General features: G+C 57.9%; 2 protein-coding genes across 2 annotated transcripts in view; one reads left to right on the top strand and one right to left on the bottom strand.

Moving 5' to 3' along the window:
- The window catches only part of LOC133280764 (olfactory receptor 14C36-like), a 781,395-nt gene that overhangs the window by 32,515 nt on the left and 730,015 nt on the right, over window positions 1-18,865 (top strand). The window lies entirely within an intron of this gene.
- Window positions 1-18,865, bottom strand: part of LOC133280763 (olfactory receptor 14C36-like) — a 377,076-nt gene that overhangs the window by 241,496 nt on the left and 116,715 nt on the right. The window contains exon 2 of the mRNA XM_061475687.1: window positions 15,535-15,706. Within this exon, the coding sequence (XP_061331671.1) occupies window positions 15,535-15,706 (172 nt within the window). The remainder of the gene's footprint in view (window positions 1-15,534; window positions 15,707-18,865) is intronic.

Below are 18,865 nucleotides of genomic sequence, written 5' to 3'. Positions count from 1 at the left end.
GCAAGGCAAGGGACGGGAAGGCAAGGCAAGGCAAGGGAAGGACAGTCCAGACAATCAAGGCAAGGCAAGGCAAGCCTAGGCAAGGCAAGCCTAGTCAAGGCAAGGCTACACAACGCAAGGAAAGGCAAGTTTAGGCAGCTCCAGGACAGGCAATGGAAAGCTTGGTAAGGCCAGGCAAGGCCAAGCCAAGCCAGTCCAGGTCATACAAAACCAGGGCAGGCCAGGCAAGTCCAGGCAAGGCAAGGTAATACAAGGCAAGGCAAGTCAAGACAAGGCCAGGCGAGGCAAGACATGGCCAGGCGAGACATGGGCAGGCAAGGAAAGGCCAGGCCAGGCCATGCCAGGCCATGCAAGCCCAGGCAAGGCAAGGCAAGGCAAGGTAAGGCTAGGCAAGGCAAGGCCAGTCCAGGACAGGCAATGCAAGGCAAGGCCAGACTAGGCCAGGCAAGGCCAGACAAGGCAAGGCAAGCCCAGTCCAGTCCAGGAGAGGCCAGGACATGCAAGGCAAGACCAGGTAATGCCAGGTAAGACCAGGAAAGGCCAGGCCAGTCAAGGCCAGGCAAGGCAAGGCAAAGGAAGGCAAGGCAAGGTTAGGCAATGCCAGGCAAGGTAAGGTAATACAAGGCAAGGCAAGTCAAGACAAGGCCAGGTGAGGCAAGACAAGGCCAGGTGAGGCAAGACATGGCCAGGCGAGACATGGGCAGGCAAGGAAAGGCCAGGCCAGGCCATGCCAGGCCATGCAAGCCCAGGCAAGGCAAGGCAAGGTAAGGCTAGGCAAGGCAAGGCCAGTCCAGGACAGGCAATGTAAGGCAAGGCCAGACTAGGCAAGGCAAGGCCAGTCCAGGACAGGCAATGTAAGGCAAGGCCAGACTAGGCCAGGCAAGGCAAGGCAAGGCAAGGCAAGCCCAGTCCAGTCCAGGAGAGGCCAGGACATGCAAGGCAAGACCAGGTAATGCCAGGTAAGACCAGGAAAGGCCAAGCCAGTCAAGGCCAGGCAAGGCAAGGCAAAAGAAGGCAAGGCAAGGTTAGGCAATGCCAGGCAAGGTAAGGTAATACAAGGCAAGGCAAGACAAGGCCAGGTGAGGTAAGACATGGCCAGGCGAGACATGGGCAGGCAAGGAAAGGCCAGGCCAGGCCATGCAAGGCAAGGCAAGGCAAGGTAAGACTAGGCAAGGCAAGGCCAGTCCAGGACAGGCAATGCAAGGCCTGGTAAGGCCAGGTAAGCCAAGGCCAGGCCAGACCATGAAGGCAAGGCCAGGCCAGGCCAGGCAAGGCAAGGTAAGGCTAGCAAGGCAAGGCCTGTCCAGGACTGGCCAGGCAAGGCAAGGACAGGCAAGGCCAGGCCAGGCAAGCTAGGACAGTCCAGTCAAGGGCAGGCCAGGCCAGGCCAGGGAAGGACAGGTGAGTCTAGGCAAATCAAAGCAAGGCCAGGCAAGGCAAGGCAATGCAAGGCAGTGCAAGGCCACTCTGGGACATACCAGGGCAGGCACTGCAATGCCAGATAAGACCAGGTAAGGCCAGGTAAGGATAGGTAATATCAGGACAGACAAGGCCAGCCAATGCCAGGCCACGCCAGGCCAGTAAAGGAAATTCAAGGCAAGGCAAGGCCAGGCAAGGCAAGGCCAGGCAAGGCAAGGAAATGAGAGGCAAGGCAAGGCCAGGCAAGGCAAGGCAAGGAAATCCAGGCCAGGTCAGGAAATGCTAGGCAAGGCAAGGCCAGGCAAGGCAGCCTAGTCAGGGCAAGGCAAGGCAAGGCCAGGCAAGGCCAGGCCAGGTAAGGATAGGCCATTAAGGATAGGCCAGGCAAGACCAGGCCAGGCCAGGCAAGGCCAGTCCACACCAAGGGAGCCCAGGCAGACAAGGCAAGGCAAGGCAAAACCAGGTAAGGCCAGGCAAGACCAGGCCAGGCCAGGCCAGGCCAGGTAAGCAAGGCCAGACCAGGGCAGGCAATGCAAGGCAAGGCCAGACTAGGCCAGGCAAGACAAGGCAAGCCCAGTCCAGTCCAGGACAGTCCAGGACATACAATGCAAGACCAGGTAAGGCCAGGTAAGACCAGGAAAGGCCAAGCCAGTCAAGGCCAGGCAAGGCAAGGCAAAGGAAGGCAAGGCAAGGCTAGGCAATGCCAGGCAAGGTAAGGCCAAGCCAGGCAAGGACAGGCAAGACAAAGCCAGGCCAGGCCAGGCCAGGTAAAGATCAGGCAAGGCCATGCTAGCACACGCCATGATAGGCCAGGTCATGCAAGGGAAGGCCAGGCTAGGCAAGGCAAGGCAAGGCAAGGCAAGGCTAAGCAAGGCAAGGCAAGGCAAGGCTAGGCAAGTCCAGGACTGGCAATGCAAGGCCAGGTAAGGCCATGCAATGCCAGGCCAGGCCAGGCTAGGCCAGGTCATACAAAAACAGGCCAGGCCAGGCCAGGCAAGGCAAGGGAAGGCAAGCAAGGCCAGGGAAGGCAAGGCAAAGGCAGGCCAGGCAAGTCCAGGCAAGTCCAGGCAAGGCAAGGCAAGGACAGGCAAGGGAAGGCAAGGCCAAGCAAGGCAAGGAAAGGTAAATCAAGGGAAGGCAAGGAAAAGAAAGGCCAGGCAAGGTAAGGCCAAGCAAGGACTGGCAAGGCAAGGCAAGGCAAGGCAAGGCAAGGCAAGGTGAGGCAAGGCAAGGACAGGCCATGCCAGGCCAGGCCAAGCCATGCAAGGAAAGTCCAGACCATGCCAGGCAAGGCAAGGCAATGCAAGGCAAGGCAAGGCCAGGGAATGCAAGGCAGGCCAGGCCAGGCCAGGCCAGGAGAGGCAAGGCTAGGCAAGGCAAGGCAAAGCAAGGCAAGGCTCGTCCCAAACAGGCAATGCAGGCCAGGTAAGGCCAGGTAAGGCAAGGCCAGGCCAGCCCAAGCCAGGCAAGGGCAGGCAAGGCCAGGCCAGGCAAGGCCAGTCAAGACCAGGACTGCCAATGCAAGGCCAGATACGGCAAGTTCAGTTGAGGACAGGCCAGGACAGGCAGTGCAAGTCCAGGTAAGGTCAGGTAAGGCAAGGAAAGGCCAGGTCAGGCAAGGGAAGGCAAGGCCAGGACAGCCCATGAAAGGCCAGGACAGCCTATGCCAGGAAATGCAAGGAGAGGCCAGTATAGGCAAACCCTTGGAAGGCCAGGCAAGGCAAGGCAAGGCAAGGCAAGACAAGGCAAGGCTCATTCAGGACAGGCAATGCAGGCCAGGTAAGGCAAGACAAGGCCAGCCCAAGCCAGGCAAGGGCAGGTAAGGCCAGGTGAGGCTAGGCAAGCAAGGCCAGGTAAGGCCAGGTAAGGCAAGCCATGGAAAGGCCAGGCAAGGAAAGGCCAGGTAAGGCAAGCCATGGAAAGGCCAGGCAAGGAAAGGCAAGGAAAGGCCAGGAAAGGCAAGGCAAGGCAAGGCAGGCACGTCAAGGTAAGGTAAGGTAAGGGAAAACAAGGCTAGGCAAGGCAAGGTAAGGCCAGTCCAGGACAGGCAATGCAAGGCCAGGTTAAGCCAGGGAAGGCCAGGGGAGGCAAGGCCAAGACAGGCAAGGCCAGGCAACTCAAGGCCAGGGAACACAAGGCCAGGCCAGGTCATAACAGGATAGGCCAGGCAAGGTATTTCAAGTCAAGGCAAATCAAGGTAGGGCAAGGCAAGGCTAGGCAAGGCAAGGCAAAGCAAGGCAAGGCAAGCAAAGCAAGGCAAGGCAAGGCAAGGCAAGTCCAGGACAGGCAGTGCAAGTCCAGGACAGGCCAGACAAGGCCAGGCAAGGCAAGGCAATACAAGGCAAGACAAGGCAAGGCCAGGCCATTCAAGGCCAGGCAAGCCAAGGCCACAAGAAGCAATGCCATGTAAGGCAAGGCAAGGCCAGGCCAGGCCAGGCCAGGCAAGACAAGGAGAGGCAAGGCAAGGCCAGGCAAAGCAAAGCAAGGCAAGGCAAGGCAAGGCAAGGCCAGGCAAAGGAAGGCAAGGCAATTCAAGGGCAGTCCAGGACAGGCAATGCTAGGCCAGGTAAGGTGAGGTAAGGATATGCAAGGCAAGGCAAGGCCAGACATTGCAAGGCAAGGCAAGGACAGTCTAGGACAGGTAATGCTAGGCCAGGTAAGGTGAGGTAAGGATATGCAAGGCAAGGCAAGGCCAGACATTGCAAGGCAAGGCAAGGACAGTCTAGGACAGGTAATGCAAGGCCAGGTAGGGCCTGGTAAGTAAGGCAAGGCAAGACAATGCAAGGCAAGGCAATGCAATGCAAGGCCTCTCCAGGACAGGCAATGCTAGGCCAGGTAATGCACTGCAAGGCAAGGCGAGGCCAGTCCAGGACAGGCAACGGAAGGCCAGATAAGGCAAGGCAAGGAAAGGCCAGGCCAGGGCAGGCCAGTCAAGGCAAGTCAGTCCAAGGCAAGTCCCAGGACAGGCAATGCAAGGCCAGGTAAGGCCAGGGAATGAAAGGCCAGGCTAGGCCAGGGAAGGCAAGGCCAGGCCATGCCAGGCAAGGCCAGGCAAGGCAAGGTAAGGCTAGACAAGGCAAGGCCTGTCCAGGACAGGAAATGCAAGGCCTGGTAAGGCCAGGTAAGACAAGGCCAGGCCAGGCCACGAAGGCAGGGCCAGGCAAGGCAAGGCAAAGCAAGGTAAGTCTAGGCTAGGCAAGGCAAGGCAAGGCAAGGGAAGGGAAGGGAAGGGAAGGGAAGGGAAGGGAAGGGAAGGGAAGGGAAGGGAAGGGAAGGGAAGGGAAGGGAAGGGAAGGACAGACAATCAAGGCAAGACAAGGCGAAGCAAGGCAATGCAAGGCAAGGCAAGGGCAGGCCAGGCCAGGCAAGTCAAGGCAAGGCAAGGATTGACAAGGCAAGACTACACAAGGCAAGGCAAGGCAAGTTTAGGCAAGTCCAGGACCAGCAAGGGTAGGCTTGGAAAATCCAGGAAAAGTCCAGGCCAGGCCAGTCCAGGTCATACAAAACCAGGGCAGGCCAGGCAAATCCAGGCAAGGCAATGAAAGGCAAGACCAAGACAGGCAATGCAAGGCCAGGTAATTCCAGGTAATTCAAGGACAGGTGAGTCCAGGCCAGGCAATCCAATTCAGAGCAATGCAAGGGAAGGGAAGGGAATGCAAGGCCAGGGCATGCCAAGGCATGCCAGGCAATGCAAGGCCAGGTAAGGAACGGCCAGGCTATGACATGCCAGGAAAAGCCAGGACAGGCAAGGCCAGACAAGAGCAGGGAAGGCCAGGCCAGACCAGGCAAGAAAAGGCCAGGTAAGAAAAGGCCAGGCCAGACAAGACCAGAGAAGGTCAGGAAAGACAAGGCCAGGCCAGGTCAGGCACGGCAGGACAGGCAATCTCAGGGCAGGCCAGGCCAGGGCAGTCAGGGAGATGTAAGGGCAGGCCAGGGATTGCCAGTCAAGAAGAGGTCAGGCCAGGCCAGACCAGGCCAGGCCAGTCCAGGCAAGGCCTGGACAGGCAAGGCCAGGGCAGGCCAGGTCAGGCAAGGCCTGGCCAGCAAGGCACGGCAAGGCCAGGCCTAGGCAGGCCAGGCCAGGCAATTCAGTGAAATGCAAGTCAAGGGAAGGGAAGGCAAGGCCGGGCCAGATGAGGCCATGACAGGCAATGCAAGGCCAGGCAAGGCAAGACCAAACCAGGCCAGGCCTGGCAAGGCCAGGTAAGGAAATGCAAGGCAAGACAAGGTAAGGCAAGTCCACGACAGGCAATGGAAGGCCTGGTTACGCAAAGCAAGGCCAGGCTAGGAAAGGCAAGGCAACACAAGGTAAAGCAAGTCCAAGACAGGCAATGGATGGCCTGGTAAGGCCAGGCCGGGCCAGGTCATACAAAATCAGGGCAATGCAAGGCCAGGCAAGGCAAGGCAATACAAGGCAAGGCAAGGTAAGAGAAGGCCAGGCCAGGCATGGCCAGGCAAGGCAAGGCCAGGACAAACCAGGACAGACCAGGCCAGGCAAGGCCAGGAAAAGCAAGGCAAAGCAAAGCAAGGCAAGGCGAGGCCAGTCCAGGACAGGCAATGCAAGGCCAGGTAAAGCCAGGTAAGCCAAGGCCAGGACAGGCCAGTCCGTGAATACAAGGCCAGGCAAAGCAAAGCAATGCAAGGCACGGCAAGGCAAGTCCAGGCCAGTCCAGGCCAGGCAAGGCCATGCAAGTCAAGGCAAGTCAAGACAAGGCAAGGCAAGGCAAGGCAAGGCAAGGGAAGGACAGGCCAGACAATCAATGCAAAGCAAGGCAAGCCTAGACAAGGCAAGGCTACACAACGCAAGGAAAAGCAAGTTTAGGCAGCTCCAGGACAGGCAATGGAAAGCTTGGTAAGGCCAGGCAAGGCCAAGCCAAGCCAGTCCAGGTCATACAAAACCAGGGCAGGCCAGGCAAGTCCAGGCAAGGCAAGGTAATACAAGGCAAGGCAAGTCAAGACAAGGCCAGGCGAGGCAAGACATGGGCAGGCAAGGAAAGGCCATGCCAGGCCATGCCAGGCCATACAAGTCCAGGCAAGGCAAGGCAAGGTAAGGCTAGGCAAAGCAAGGCCAGTCCAGGACAGGCAATGCAAGGCCTGGTAAGGCCAGGTAAGCCAAGGCCAGGCCAGGTTATGAAGGCAAGTCTAGGCCAAGCCAGGCAAAGCAAGGCAAGGCCAGGCAAGGCAAGGTAAGGATAGCAAGGCAAGGTCTGTCCAGGACTGGCCAGGCAAGGCAAGGACAGGCAAGGCAAGGCCAGGCCAGGCAAGCTAGGACAGTCCAGTTAAGGGCAGGCCAGGCCAGGCCAGGGAAGGACAGGTGAGTCTAGGCAAATCAAAGCAAGGCAAGGCAAAGCACAGCAATGCAAGGCAGTGCAAGGCCACTCCGGGACATGCCAGGACAGGCATTGCAATGCCAGATAAGACGAGGTAAGGCCAGGTAAGGATAGGTAATATCAGGACAGACAAGGCCAGCCAACGCCAGGCCACGCCAGGCCAGTAAAGGAAATTCAAGGCAAGGCAAAGCCAGGCAAGGCAAGGCAAGGAAATGAAAGGCAAGGCAAGGCCAGGAAAGGCAAGGCAGGGAAAGGCAGGGCATGGCAGGGCAGGGCAAGGCAAAGCAAGGCAAGGCAGGGCAGGGCAGGGCAGCGCAGGGCAGGGGAAGGCAAGGCAAGGCAAGGCAAGGCAAGGCCAGGCCAGAAAAAGCAAGGCAAGAAAATGAAAGGCCAGGCAAGCCAGGTGCTGCCAGGCCACACCAGGCAAGGCAAGGCCAGGCCAGGCAAGGTAAGGGAAGGAAAGGCCAGGCCAGGCAAGGTAAGGGAAGGAAAGGGCAGGCTAAGCAATGTAAGACTAGACAAGAAATAGCCAGGCCAGGAAAGGTAAGGGAAGGAAAGGGCAGGCTAAGCAATGTAAGACTAGACAAGAAATAGCCAGACAAGGCAAGGTAAGGCTAGGCAAGGCAAGACCAGTCCAGGACTGGCCAGTCCATGCAAGGCCAGGTAAGGATAGGCAAGGCCAGGCAAGGCCAGGTAAGGCCAGGTCAGGTGTTGCAGAATGGCGCCAAGAGCAAGGCCATGGATCCTTAGAGGCCTTGTGCGAGCAAAGCAAAGTGTAGGCCTCACAGGTAACCGGAAACCAGACATGGGAAGAGAATGTAAAGGAAGCCATGTAGAACTAACCAATACCGCTGTGACTAGTAGGCGTGGCTAACACCACGTGGATATAAGGGATGTGCGCCACGAATAAAGTAGAAGCTTGCTTATCACCCATATTGGGTTGGCATGTCTTGCTTCTTCTCACCGCTAACAGCCTTGCCTTGTCTAGCCTTGCCTCGCCTTGCCTTGCCTTGCCTTCATTGCCTGGCCTGTCCTTCCCTAGCCTTACCTTCCCTTGCCTTGCCTTGCCTTTCCTGGCCTTACCTTGCCTTCGCTTGCCTTGTCTTGACTGGCCTCGACTGTCCTAGTCTTGCCTTGCATTGCCATGCATTACCTTCCCTTGCCTTGCCTTGCCTTGCCTGGACTTACCTTGTCTTCGCTTGCCTTGCCTCGCTTTGCCTTGCCTTGCCTCGCCTCGGCTGGCCTTGCCTGGCATGCCCTGGTTTTGTATGACCTGGCCTGGCCTGGCCTTTCCTGGCCTGGCCTTTCCTAGCCTGGCCTTGCTTTACGTTACCCGGCCTTCCATTGCCTGTCGTGGACTTGCCTTACCTTGTCTTGCCTTGCATTGCCTTACCTGGCCTTGCCAGGCCTGGCCTGGTTTGGTCTTGTCTTGCCTGGCCTTGCATTGCCTGTCATGGCCTCATCTGGCCCAGCCTTGCCTTCTCTTCCCTTGACTTGCATTGCACTGAATTGCCTGGCCTGGCCTGCCTAGGCCTGGCCTTGCCATGCCTTGCCTGGCCAGCCCTTGCCTGGACTGGCCTGCCCTGTCCAGGCCTTGCCGTGCCTTGCTGGCCAGGCCTTGCCTACATTGGCCGGGCCTGACCTTGTCTTGCCTGGCAATCCCTGGCCTGGCCTGGCCTGAGATTGCCTGTCCTGCCATGGCCTGACCTGAGATTGCCTGTCCTGCCATGGCCTGACCTGGCCTGGCCTTGTCTTTCCTGACCTTCTCTGGCCTCGTCTGGCCTGGCCTTTTCTTACCTGGCCTTTTATTGACTGGTCTGGCCTGGCCTTCCCTGCTCTTGTCTGGCCTTGTCTGGCCTGGTTTTTCCTGGCATGTCATAGCCTGGCCTTTCCTTGGCATGGCCTGGCCTTGCATTCCCTTCCCTTCCCTTGCATTGCTCTGAATTGGATTGCCTGGCCTGGACTCACCCGTCCTTGAATTACCTGGAATTACCTGGCCTTGCATTGCCTGTCTTGGTCTTGCCTTTCATTGCCTTGTCTTGCCTTGCCTGGCCTTGCCATGACTTGCCTTGCCTTGCCAGGCCTGGCCTGGCTTTCCTTGCCTTGCTTTGCCTTGCCTTCCCTTGCCTTGCCTTGCCTTGATTGTCCTTGCCTGGCCTGGCCTTGACTTGCCTGGCCTGGCCTGGCCTGGCCTTCGCCTTGCCTTTCCTCGCCTTGCCTTGATTGTCCTTACCTGGCCTGGCCTTGACTTGCCAGGCCTGGCCTTCATTTTCCTCACCTTTCCTTGCCTTGCCTTTATTGGCCTGGCCTGGCCTAGCCTGGCCTTGCCTTGCCTTACCTTTCCTTGCCTGGCCTTGCATCTCCTGGTCGGGCCTGGCCTGGCCTGGCCTTGCATTGTCTTGCCTTGCTTGTCCTGGTCTGGATTTGCCTTGCATGGCTTGGCCTGGCCTTCCCTTACCTTGCATTGCACTCACTTGCGCTGCCTGGCCTTGCATTGTCTTGCCTTGCTTGTCCTGGTCTGGATTTGCCTTGCATGGCTTGGCCTGGCCTTGCCTTACCTTGCATTGCACTCACTTGCGCTGCCTGTCCTTGCCTTCTCTGGCCTAGCCTGGCCTGGCATGGCCTGGCCTTGCTTGTCCTTGCTTTGCCTTGCTTTGCCTTGCCTTGCCTTGCCTTGTCTTTAATGGCCTTGACTGGCTTTGCCTGGCCTGCCCTTACCAAGCCTTCCCTTGCCTGTCCTGCCCTTATATTACTTGGCATTGCATTGCCTGGCCTGGCCTGGCCTTCCCTTTCCTTGCCTTGTCTTGCCTTTCCTTGCCTGGCCTTTCCTTGCCTTGCCTTACCTGGCCTTACCAGGCCTTGCATTGCCTGTCCTGGGCTTGTATTGCCTTGCATTAACTTACCTGGCCTTACCTGGCCTAGCATTGCCTGTCGTGGACTTGCCTTGCCTTGCATTGCCTTGCCTTGCCTAGCCTTGCCTTGCTTTGCCTAGCCTTGCCTAGCCTTGCCTTGCTTTGAATTGCCTTGCCTGGCCTGGCCTTGCCTGGACTGGCCTTGCCTGGCCTTCTGTTGCCTTGCCTTGCCTTGCTTTTCCCTGCCTAGCCTTTCCTTGCATGGCCTAGCCTGGACTGGCGTTGCCCTGGCTGGCCTTGATTGGCCTGAGCTTGCCTGCCCTTGCCTGGCCTTGGCTGGCCAGGCCTTGCCTTACTTGGCCTTACCTGTCCTGGGCTTGCCTTACCTGGCCTTACTTGGCCTGAACTGCAACTACTGTATGGGCCTTGCCTTGCCTTACCTTGCCTTACATGGCCTTTACCTGGCCTTGCATGGACTGGCCAGTCCTGGACTGGCCTTGCCTTGCCCTGCCCAGACTTTCCTTGCCATGCCTGGCCTTAACTTGCCTTGTCTGGCCTGGCCGGGCCTTGCCTTCGTGGCCTGGCCTGGCCTGGTCTGGCCTTGCCTTGCATTCACTTGTCTTGCCTTGCCTTGCCTTGCCTGGCTTTTTTCTTGCCTTGCCCTACCTGGCCTTATCTGGCCTTGTGTTGCCTGTCCTGGACTGGCCTTGCCTTGCATTGCCTTACCTGGCCCTACCTGGCCTAGCAGTCACTGTCCTGGAGTTGCTTTGCATTGCCTTGCCTTGCCTTGCATTGCCTTGCCTTACTTACCAGGCATTACCTGGCCTTGCATTACCTGTCCTAGACAGTCCTTGCCTTGCCTTGCCTTGCCTTGCCTTGCCTAGCCTTGCCATGCCTTGCCTTGCCTTACATTGCCTTACCAGGCCTTAACTGGCCTTCCATTACCTGTCCTACACTGGCCTTGCCTTGCCTTGCCTCTCCTTGCCTTGCCTTGCCTTGCCTGGCCTTGCCTCTCCTGGCCTGGCCTGGCCTTGCCTTGCCTGGCATGGCTTCTCCTGGCCTTGCCTTACCTGGCCTTGCCTGGCCTGTCCTGGATTTGCACTGCCTGTCCTGGCCTTGCCTTGCCTGGCCTTGCCTTACCTTGCCTTGCCTGGCCAGTCGTGGACAGGCTTTCCCTTGCCTAGCTTTGCCTTGCCTGGCCTGGCCTTGCCTTGCCTTGCGTGGCCAGGCCTTGCCTTGCCTTTATGGCCTGGCCTGGCCTTGACTTAGCTGTCCTTACATGATCTTGCATTGCCTGTCTTGGACTGGCCTTGTCTTGCCTTGCCTTTCCTTGCCTGGCCTTGCCTGGCCTGCCCTCCTTTTGTATGACCTGGCCTGGCCTGGCCTTTCCTGGGCTGGCCTTGTCTTGCCTTATCAGGCCTTCCATTGCCTGTCCTGGACATGCCTTACCTTGCCTTTCCTCGCCTTGTGTAGCCTTGCCTTGCCTTGCCTGGCCTGGCCTTACCTTGTCTTTGCTTGCCTTGTCTTGACTGGCCTTGCCTGGCCTAGTCTTGCTTTGCATTGCCTTGCATTACCTTCCCTTCCCTTGCCTTACTTCCCTTGCCTTGCCTGGCCTTGCCTGGCCTTGAATGGCGTGCCCTGGTTTTGTATGACCTGGCCCGGCCTTTCCTGGCCCGGCCTTTCCTGGCCTGGCCCTGCCTTGCATTACCAGGCCTTCCATTGCCTGTCGTGGACTTGCCTTACCTTGTCTTCCCTTGCATTGCCTTACCTGGCCTTGCCAGGCCTGGCGTGGCTTGGCCTTGCCTTGCCTGGCCTTGCATTGCCTGTCATGGCCTCACCTGGCCCGGCCTTGCCTTCCCTTCCCTTGACTTGCATTGCACTGAATTGCTTTGCCTGGCTTGCCCAGGCCTGGCCTTCCCGTGCCTTGCCTGGCCAGCCCTTGCCTGGACTGGCCTGCCCTGTCCTGGCCTTGCTGTGCCTTGCCTTGCTTTGCCTTACCTGGCCTTGCATCTCCTATCCTGGCCTGGCCTGGCCTTGCCTTGCATTGTCTTGCCTTGCTTGTCCTGGTCTGGATTTGCCTTGCATGGCTTGGCCTGGCCTTGCCTTGCCTAGCCACGCCTTGCCTTGCCTTGCACTGACTTGCCCTGCCTTTGCTTTCCTTCTCTGGCCTAGCCTGGCCTGGCATGGCCTGGCCATGCTTGGCCTTGCTTTGCCTTGCTCTGCCTTGCCTTGTCTTTAATGGCCTTGACTGGCCTTGCCTGGCCTGGCCTTCCCAAGCCTTCCCTTGCCTGTCCTGGCCTTATAGTACCTGGCATTGCATTTCCTGGCCTGGCCTTGCATTGCTTTGCATTGCCTTACGTTGCCTTGCCTGGCCTTATATTACCTGGCATTGCGTTGCCTGGCCTGGCCTGGCCTAAGTTTGCCTTCCCTAGCCTAGCCTTGCCTTGCCTGGCTTGGGCTTGCCTTGCCTTGCCTAGCCTTACCTTACCATGCCTTGCCTAGCCTTACCTTGCCTTGCCTTGTCTTGCCTGGCCTGCCCTGGCCTTGCCCTGGCTGGCCTTGATTGGCCTGACCTTGCCTGCCCTTGCCTGGACGGGGCTCTCCCGGCCTTTCTTACCTGGCCTTACCTGTCCTGCATTTCTACTACTGTATGGGCCATGCCTTGTCTTACCTTGCCTTACCTTGCCTTACCTGTCCTGCACTGCTACTACTGTATGGGCCTTGCCTTACCTTGCCTTACCTGGCCTTTCCCTGTCCTTGCATGGACTGGCCAGTCCTGGACTCGCCTTGCCTTGCATGGCCTTGCCTTGCCTGGCCTGGTCTGGTCTTCCCTTGCATGGCTTGGCCTGGCCTGGCCTGGCCTGGCCTTGCCTTGCCTTGTCTTGTCTTGCCTTGCCTGGCCTAGCCTTGCCATGACTTGCCTGGCCTGGCCTTGCCATGCCTGACATTGCCTTGCCTTGCCTTGCCTTCCCTTGTGTTTCCTTGCCTGGCCTTACCTGGCCTTGCATTGCCTATCCTGGACTTGCCTTGCTTTCCCGTTCCTTGCCTTGCCTTTCCTTGACTTGTCTTGACTTTCCTTGAGTTGAATTGCCTTGCTTGGCCTGGCCTGTCATGACCTGTCCTGGCCTTGCCTTCCCAGGCCTTGACTAACCTGGCCTGACCTTGCCTGGCCTGGCCTTCCCTGGCTTTACCAGGCCTTGCATTGCCTGTCCTGGACTGGCCGTGCCTTGCGTTGCCTTGCCTAGCCTTGCCTTCCCTTGACTTGCCTTATCTTGCCTGGCCTTGCCAGGCCTGGCCTGGCCTGGCCTGACCTTGCATGGACTCTCCTGGCCTTGCTTTGCCTTGTTTTAACTTGCCTTGCCTGGCCTTAGCTGGCCTTGCATTGCCCGTCCTGGACTGGCATTGCCTTGCTGGGCCTTGCCTTGTCTTGCCTTGCCTTCCCTGGCATTGCCTTGCCTTGCCTTGCCTTCCCTAGCATTGCCTTGCCTTGACCTGCCTTTCCTTGCCTTCCCTGGCATTGCCTTGCCTTGCCTTGCCTTTCCTTGCCTTGCCTGGCATTGCCTTGCATAGCCTTACCTGGCATGGCATTGCGTTTCCTGGAGTGGTCTTCCCTTGCCTTGCCTTGCCTTGTCTTGCATTGCCTTGTCTTGCCTGGCCTGGTCTGCACTTGCCTTGCATGCCTTGGCCTAGCCTGGACTTGCCTTGCCTTGCCTTGCCTTTGGTTGCCTTGCCTTGCCTGGCCTGGTCTTGACTTTCCTTGCATGGCTTGACATGGCCTGGCCGTGCCTTGCCTTGCTTTGAATTCCCTTGCCTGGCCTGGCCCGTCATGGCCTGGCCTGGCCTGGCCTTGCCTTCCTTGTCCTTTTCTGGCCTTGCATTGCCATGATTGGCCTATCCTGGCCTTGCCTGGCCTGGCCTGGCCTGGCCTGGCCTTGACCTGCTTGGCCTTGCCTGAACTGGCCTTGCCTGGCCGTGCTTGGTATAGCCTGACCAAGACTGGCATGGCCTGGCCTTGCCTTTCCTTGCCTAGCCTTGCCTTGCATGGCCTAACCTGGCCTGGCCTTGCCCTGTCTGGCCTTGATTGGGCTGACCTTACCTGCCCTTGCCTGGCCTTACCTGTCCTGGCCTTGCGTTACCTGCCCTTACCTGTCCTGCACTGCTACTACTGTATGGGCCTTGCCTTGCTTTACCTTGCCTTACCTGGCCTTTCCCTGGCCTTGCATAGACTGGCCAGTCCTGGACTAGCCTTGCCTTGCTTGGCCTTGCCTTGCCTGGCCTGGTCTGGTCTTCTCTTGCACGGCTTGGCCTGGCCTGGCCTTGCCTTGTCTTGTCTTCCCTTGCCTTGCCTTGCCTGCCCTGGCCTGGCCTTGCCTTCGCTTGCCTTGCCTTGTCTTGCCTTGCCTTGCCTGGCCTTTCCTTGCCTTGACTTACCTGGCCTAACCTGGCCTTGGGTTGCCTGCCCTCGACTGGCCGTGCCTTGCATTGCTTTACCCTGCCTTACCTGGCCTAGCATTGCCTGGCCTGGAGGGGCCTGGCCTGGCCTTGCCTTCCCTGGCCTTGCCTGGCCTGGCCTTGTGTGGCCTGGCCTTTTCTGGCCTGGCCTGGCTTTGCCTTCCCTGTGATTTCCTGGCCTTGCATTGCCTTTATTAGCCTGGCCTGGCCTGGCCTTTCCCTGGCCTGCTTGGCCTTGCCTGGCCTTTCCTTACCTGGCCTTGCCTGGCCTTACATGGCCTGTCTAGACCTGGACTAGCCTTGCCTTGCCTAGCCTTACCTTGCCTTAACTGGCCTTGCCTTTCCTTTCCTGACCTGGCCTGGCCTTCCCTTCAGGGGCCTTGCCTTCCCTTGTCTTGCATCTCCTGGCCTGGTCTCGCCTGGCGTTGCCTTGCCTTGCCTTGCCTTGCCGTCCTGGTTTAAACGCAGACAGACAGCTTGTTCACTCACTTCCCCCCAGGGGACTTGAGGATATCACGGAAGCACACAATGGTTTGGATTCGGAGGGTCCTTAAAGCTCCTTGTCCTGGGTTCAGCAGTAGCAGTCATTTTTCCCCTTCTTGGTAGCTGGTGTAGTGCAGTGTTTTGACTTTCAGCTCGGGAACAGAGCTGATAGCGATGTTTTGGTTTGGCCAAGGACTTTGTGAGCCTCATGCTCTACCAGGGGGGAGGGGAAGCCAGGAGGAAGCAGAGACAGGACACCTGACCCAAACTGACCAAAGAGGTATTCCATACCACAGCACGTCATGCCCAGGATGTAACTGGGAGTTAGCTGGAAGGGCTGGGAGACTGCAGGGTTGGAGGAGGTATCGGTCGGAGCTTGGTCGGGCTTGGGGGCTGAGTTATCGGTCAGCTGGTGCTGAGGTGTTGTATTCTCTTCCCTTGTTATTTCCTTTATCATTATTATCATTGGTGGTAGCAGTAGTGATTTGTGTTATACCTTAGTTACTAAACTGTTCTTATCTCAACCGGTGGGAGTTGCATTCTTTTCGATTCTCCTCTCCATCCCTCCGAGAGCAGGGGGAGGGCAAGAAAGGGGGGGGAAGTGAGCGAACGAATTACCTGACTGGGTTTAAACCACGACACTCCTCCAGCTCCAAACCCTGCCACTGGCAGAGACAACTTCCACTGGAGCAGCTTGCTCCAAGCTCCATTCAACCTGGCCTTGAACACTGCCAGCCATGGGGCAGCCACAACTTCTCTGGGCACCCTGTGCCACTGTCCCACCACCCTCACAGGGAACAACTTCTAAGATCTCATCTCAATCTCCCCTCTCTGTCACGTTAAAATCGTTCCCCCTTGTCCCATCCCCACAGGCCCTTGCTCTCCCCACAAGAAATGAGGGCAGATCCCAGGATCATCCCTCGGCAGCCACTCTGGGGAAGTCTCTTGAGGTGTTCTGGAAACTCCTACAGCACCCCAAGATCACCATCGCCACCCACCTCCTTCCACGCTCCTGTGTCCACAGGCGGCACCAGCTCTGAGACACCAAGACAGGAACCACCAGAGGAGCTGCTCTTGCCTCCTCCACCGGTAGCTTGTGTTCCGTGGGGCAGCTGTCGTCTCCCGGTGCCTCTGCTGGAGGGTTCCATGGGGTTCTGTGACCTCACACACCTGAACACAGGGAGTTCCAGAATCAGCCACCCCTGTGGTCTCCATGTCCCCAAGGTCATTGTGATGCAGGAGCTCTGACTGGGTCTATGGGGTGCTCTGGAGGTGCTGCAGGCATTCTCTGGGATTCTCTAGGGGTATCCCCAGGATGCCCTGGGAGTGCACAGAGACACAGGGCCGTGGAGCAAGCTGCTCTAGTGGAAGGTTTCCCTGCCCGTGCCTTTGGAGATTGGAGCTGGGTGAGCTTTAAGGTCCCTTCCAGCCCAGCTCAGCCCACTCTGGGATTCCATGATTCTCTGCTGTGCCAATGTCGGTCCCTCTCCACTCCTCGTAGGTGGCCGTGACGCCCTGTTCCATGGCCCACGTTGAGCTGTGACCCCTCGCATGCTCCACCTCCGGACCAAAGGCACTGAGGAAGAGCAGCCCGTGAGGGACCTCCCCGAGCCGGCTGGGCAGAGGCTGGTCCCCCTGCAGCGACTCCCGGAGCACCCCTGGGTGCCCTCAGCTTCCAAAATGGGGGGATGGGGGGGGGGTCGATCCGAAGCCTTGTTGACACCAATGTAAATAGCGGGGGGTGGGAGGGGGGGAAGGGGAGGGAGGGAGGGAGGCGTCACCTTAAGACTGTATAAAAAGGAAAATTAACCAATAAATAAAGATTTCACAGGAAATCGAGGCCTCTTTTCCCCCCTAGCTCCCAAATTTCGGCCTTTCCTCATCCCCGTTCGGTGATGCTCGCCGCACTTCCGGGTTGGTTGCTAGGCAACGGGGTCTCCGCGTACCGCTTCCCCTGCGTTGCCAGGTGACGGCCAGTGAGCTTCCACCGCGCTGCGCGTTGCCAGGCAACCTTGCCCCCGCCCCCCGCCTCGTTCTGGCGACCGTTGCCCAGTCAACAGCCAATCAGCTCTGAGCTCCCCAACTCGTGTCCCCATTTAACCCCGTCCCGGCTGCCCCCCCCATGGCCCTGAATATGGGGCTTTTCCTTGCCCCTGCCCCCCATTTGTCCCCTCTTCTCCTCCCCCCCTTATGCCCCCCATTCCCCCTCCCCTTTTTCCCACCCCCATTCCCCACATTCCTGCCATTTCTCCCCCTCTCCCTCCATCCCTCCCCATTTCTCATCCCACCATCGTTACCCCCCCCCTTATTTACATGCAATTAGCGTAGGACCTGCTTTACTCACACGCAGTTCATGTAGGGTTGAACTTATTTACATGTTACTAACACAGACCCTTCCTTATTTACATGTTATTAATGGAGGGCCTACTTAATTTGCGTCCTTTTAGTGGAGGACCTGCTTTATTTACATGTTATTAACATGGAGCCACTCGTATTTGCATGTTCTTACTGTAGGACCTCCTGTATTTACATGGTGCTGTGCCAGAACCTCCTGTATTTACTCACTTATTAATGTAGGACCTATTTTATGTACAGTTGCTGTCGGATCTGCTCTATTGACAGGGTATTGGGGCAGGACCTACTTCATTTATGGGCCCTTATTGTAGGTCCTACTTTATCGAGGAGGTATTATTGTAGGACCCATTTTTTTGAGGGAGTTATTAATGTAGGGCCTACTTTATTTACATGTTGTATTTACAGTTTCATTCCTGTAGGACCTACTGTATTGGGGGTGGTTGTTATGTCAGGACCCGCTTTACTGAGTAACTTATTTACAAGTTCTTAATGTAGGATCTACTTTTATGTACCTGTCATTAATATAGAGCCTGTCTAATTTACATATTCCTGTACGTCCTACTTTATTCCCAGGCTGTTATTGTAGGTCGTGCTTTATAAGGGAATTTAGTATGTCAGGACCTGCTTTGTTTACACTTTCGTTACTGTAGGACCTGCTTTATTTATGTGTTACTGTAGGCCACACGTTATCTGTGCATTGTTATTGGAGGCTCTGCTCTGTTGACATGCTGTTACTGCAGGCGGGACGAGTTTATTAATACAAGACCTGCTTTGCATCTCATTAACATGGGTGCAACCTCATTTACATGTAATTAACAGAGGACCTGTTTTATTTACTGCTCTATTTCTATAGGACCTACTCTATTCCGCTTCCAGGACCGCAGCCTTGTGGCCACACCCCCCTCCAAGCCCTGCCTCCTGCACCCCATCCAATAGGAGCATCTGATGAAACCGAGGCTCAGGGGTGGGGCTTGCTCTGGTCACGCCCTTCCTTGTCGCTGGTGGGCGGCGCTAAGGGGAGGGGGCGGTGCAAGTTTAGGGTACGGGTGGCCTGGGACCAGCGCTTCAGCCAATGGGAGAAGGGGATGTTGCTGGGGGGGGTGGCCTGTATCCACTGAGCCGGCTGCTCCCACCTATGGGAGACGAAGGAGGGGGGAAGGGGGAATGTGACATCACACATGGTGGGAGTGGCCTCTCACAGACCCACCCTCGCCGTCTCACCATTGGCTGATGACGTCCTGGAGGTGGGGCCAGCCCTCGAGGCACTGCTGGACCCGAATGGACAGCGCCTGCAGCTGGGGGAGGAGCTCGGCGATGGCCACGCCCCCCGCGGGTGCTGCAAAGGGACGGGATCAGCGCAGGCCACACCCTCACCCCCCAGCTCGTCCCCCTCACTCACCGCGGGGTGGGCGGGGCTTCCCGGGTCCCGCCCCTTGAGCTGACCACGCCCCTTGCGCTGACCTCACCTCCTGCAGCTGTTCCAGCTCCCCCTGCAGCTCTGCCGCCCGCAACAGCGCCCCCTGTGGGGGCTGAGGCACAAACACCCCTGAGCAACGGCCCCATTGCCCCTCCCCCCTCTATGTCCCCTCCTTCCATTGCCCCGCCTTCCTTTATGTCCCCTTCTCGCATTGCCCTTCCCCCTTTATGGCCTTCCCCCTCTTTATGACCCCTGCCCCCTCTATGGCCCCTCCTTCCAATTCCCCTCCCCGTCTATGGCCCCTCCACCACCTCACTCTCTGCCATTCCTAGGGCAGGTCTGATTGGCTGCAGTGGGTAGTGGGCGGGGCTAAAGGGAGAATGGAGGGGTCAGCACAGCCCTTCCCCCTCCTCCTCCACCACCCTCCCCCCCCCCCAATTCACTCACCTCGGGGGGAGGGGCACTCTCTCCTTTCCCAGCATGCTCAGCGCTGCCTGCAGCCACTGCCCTTCCCCCTGCAGCCCTGGGGGGAGCCGCACAGCTCCTCGGGCCTGAAA

This window comes from Pezoporus flaviventris, unplaced genomic scaffold (assembly GCF_033815535.1).
Source record: "Pezoporus flaviventris isolate CSIRO_AGI_PZ_B2104156 unplaced genomic scaffold, CSIRO_AGI_Pfla_v1 ptg000088l, whole genome shotgun sequence".
Lineage (NCBI taxonomy): Eukaryota > Metazoa > Chordata > Aves > Psittaciformes > Psittacidae > Pezoporus > Pezoporus flaviventris.
This window is presented reverse-complemented; position numbering and strand designations above follow the sequence as displayed.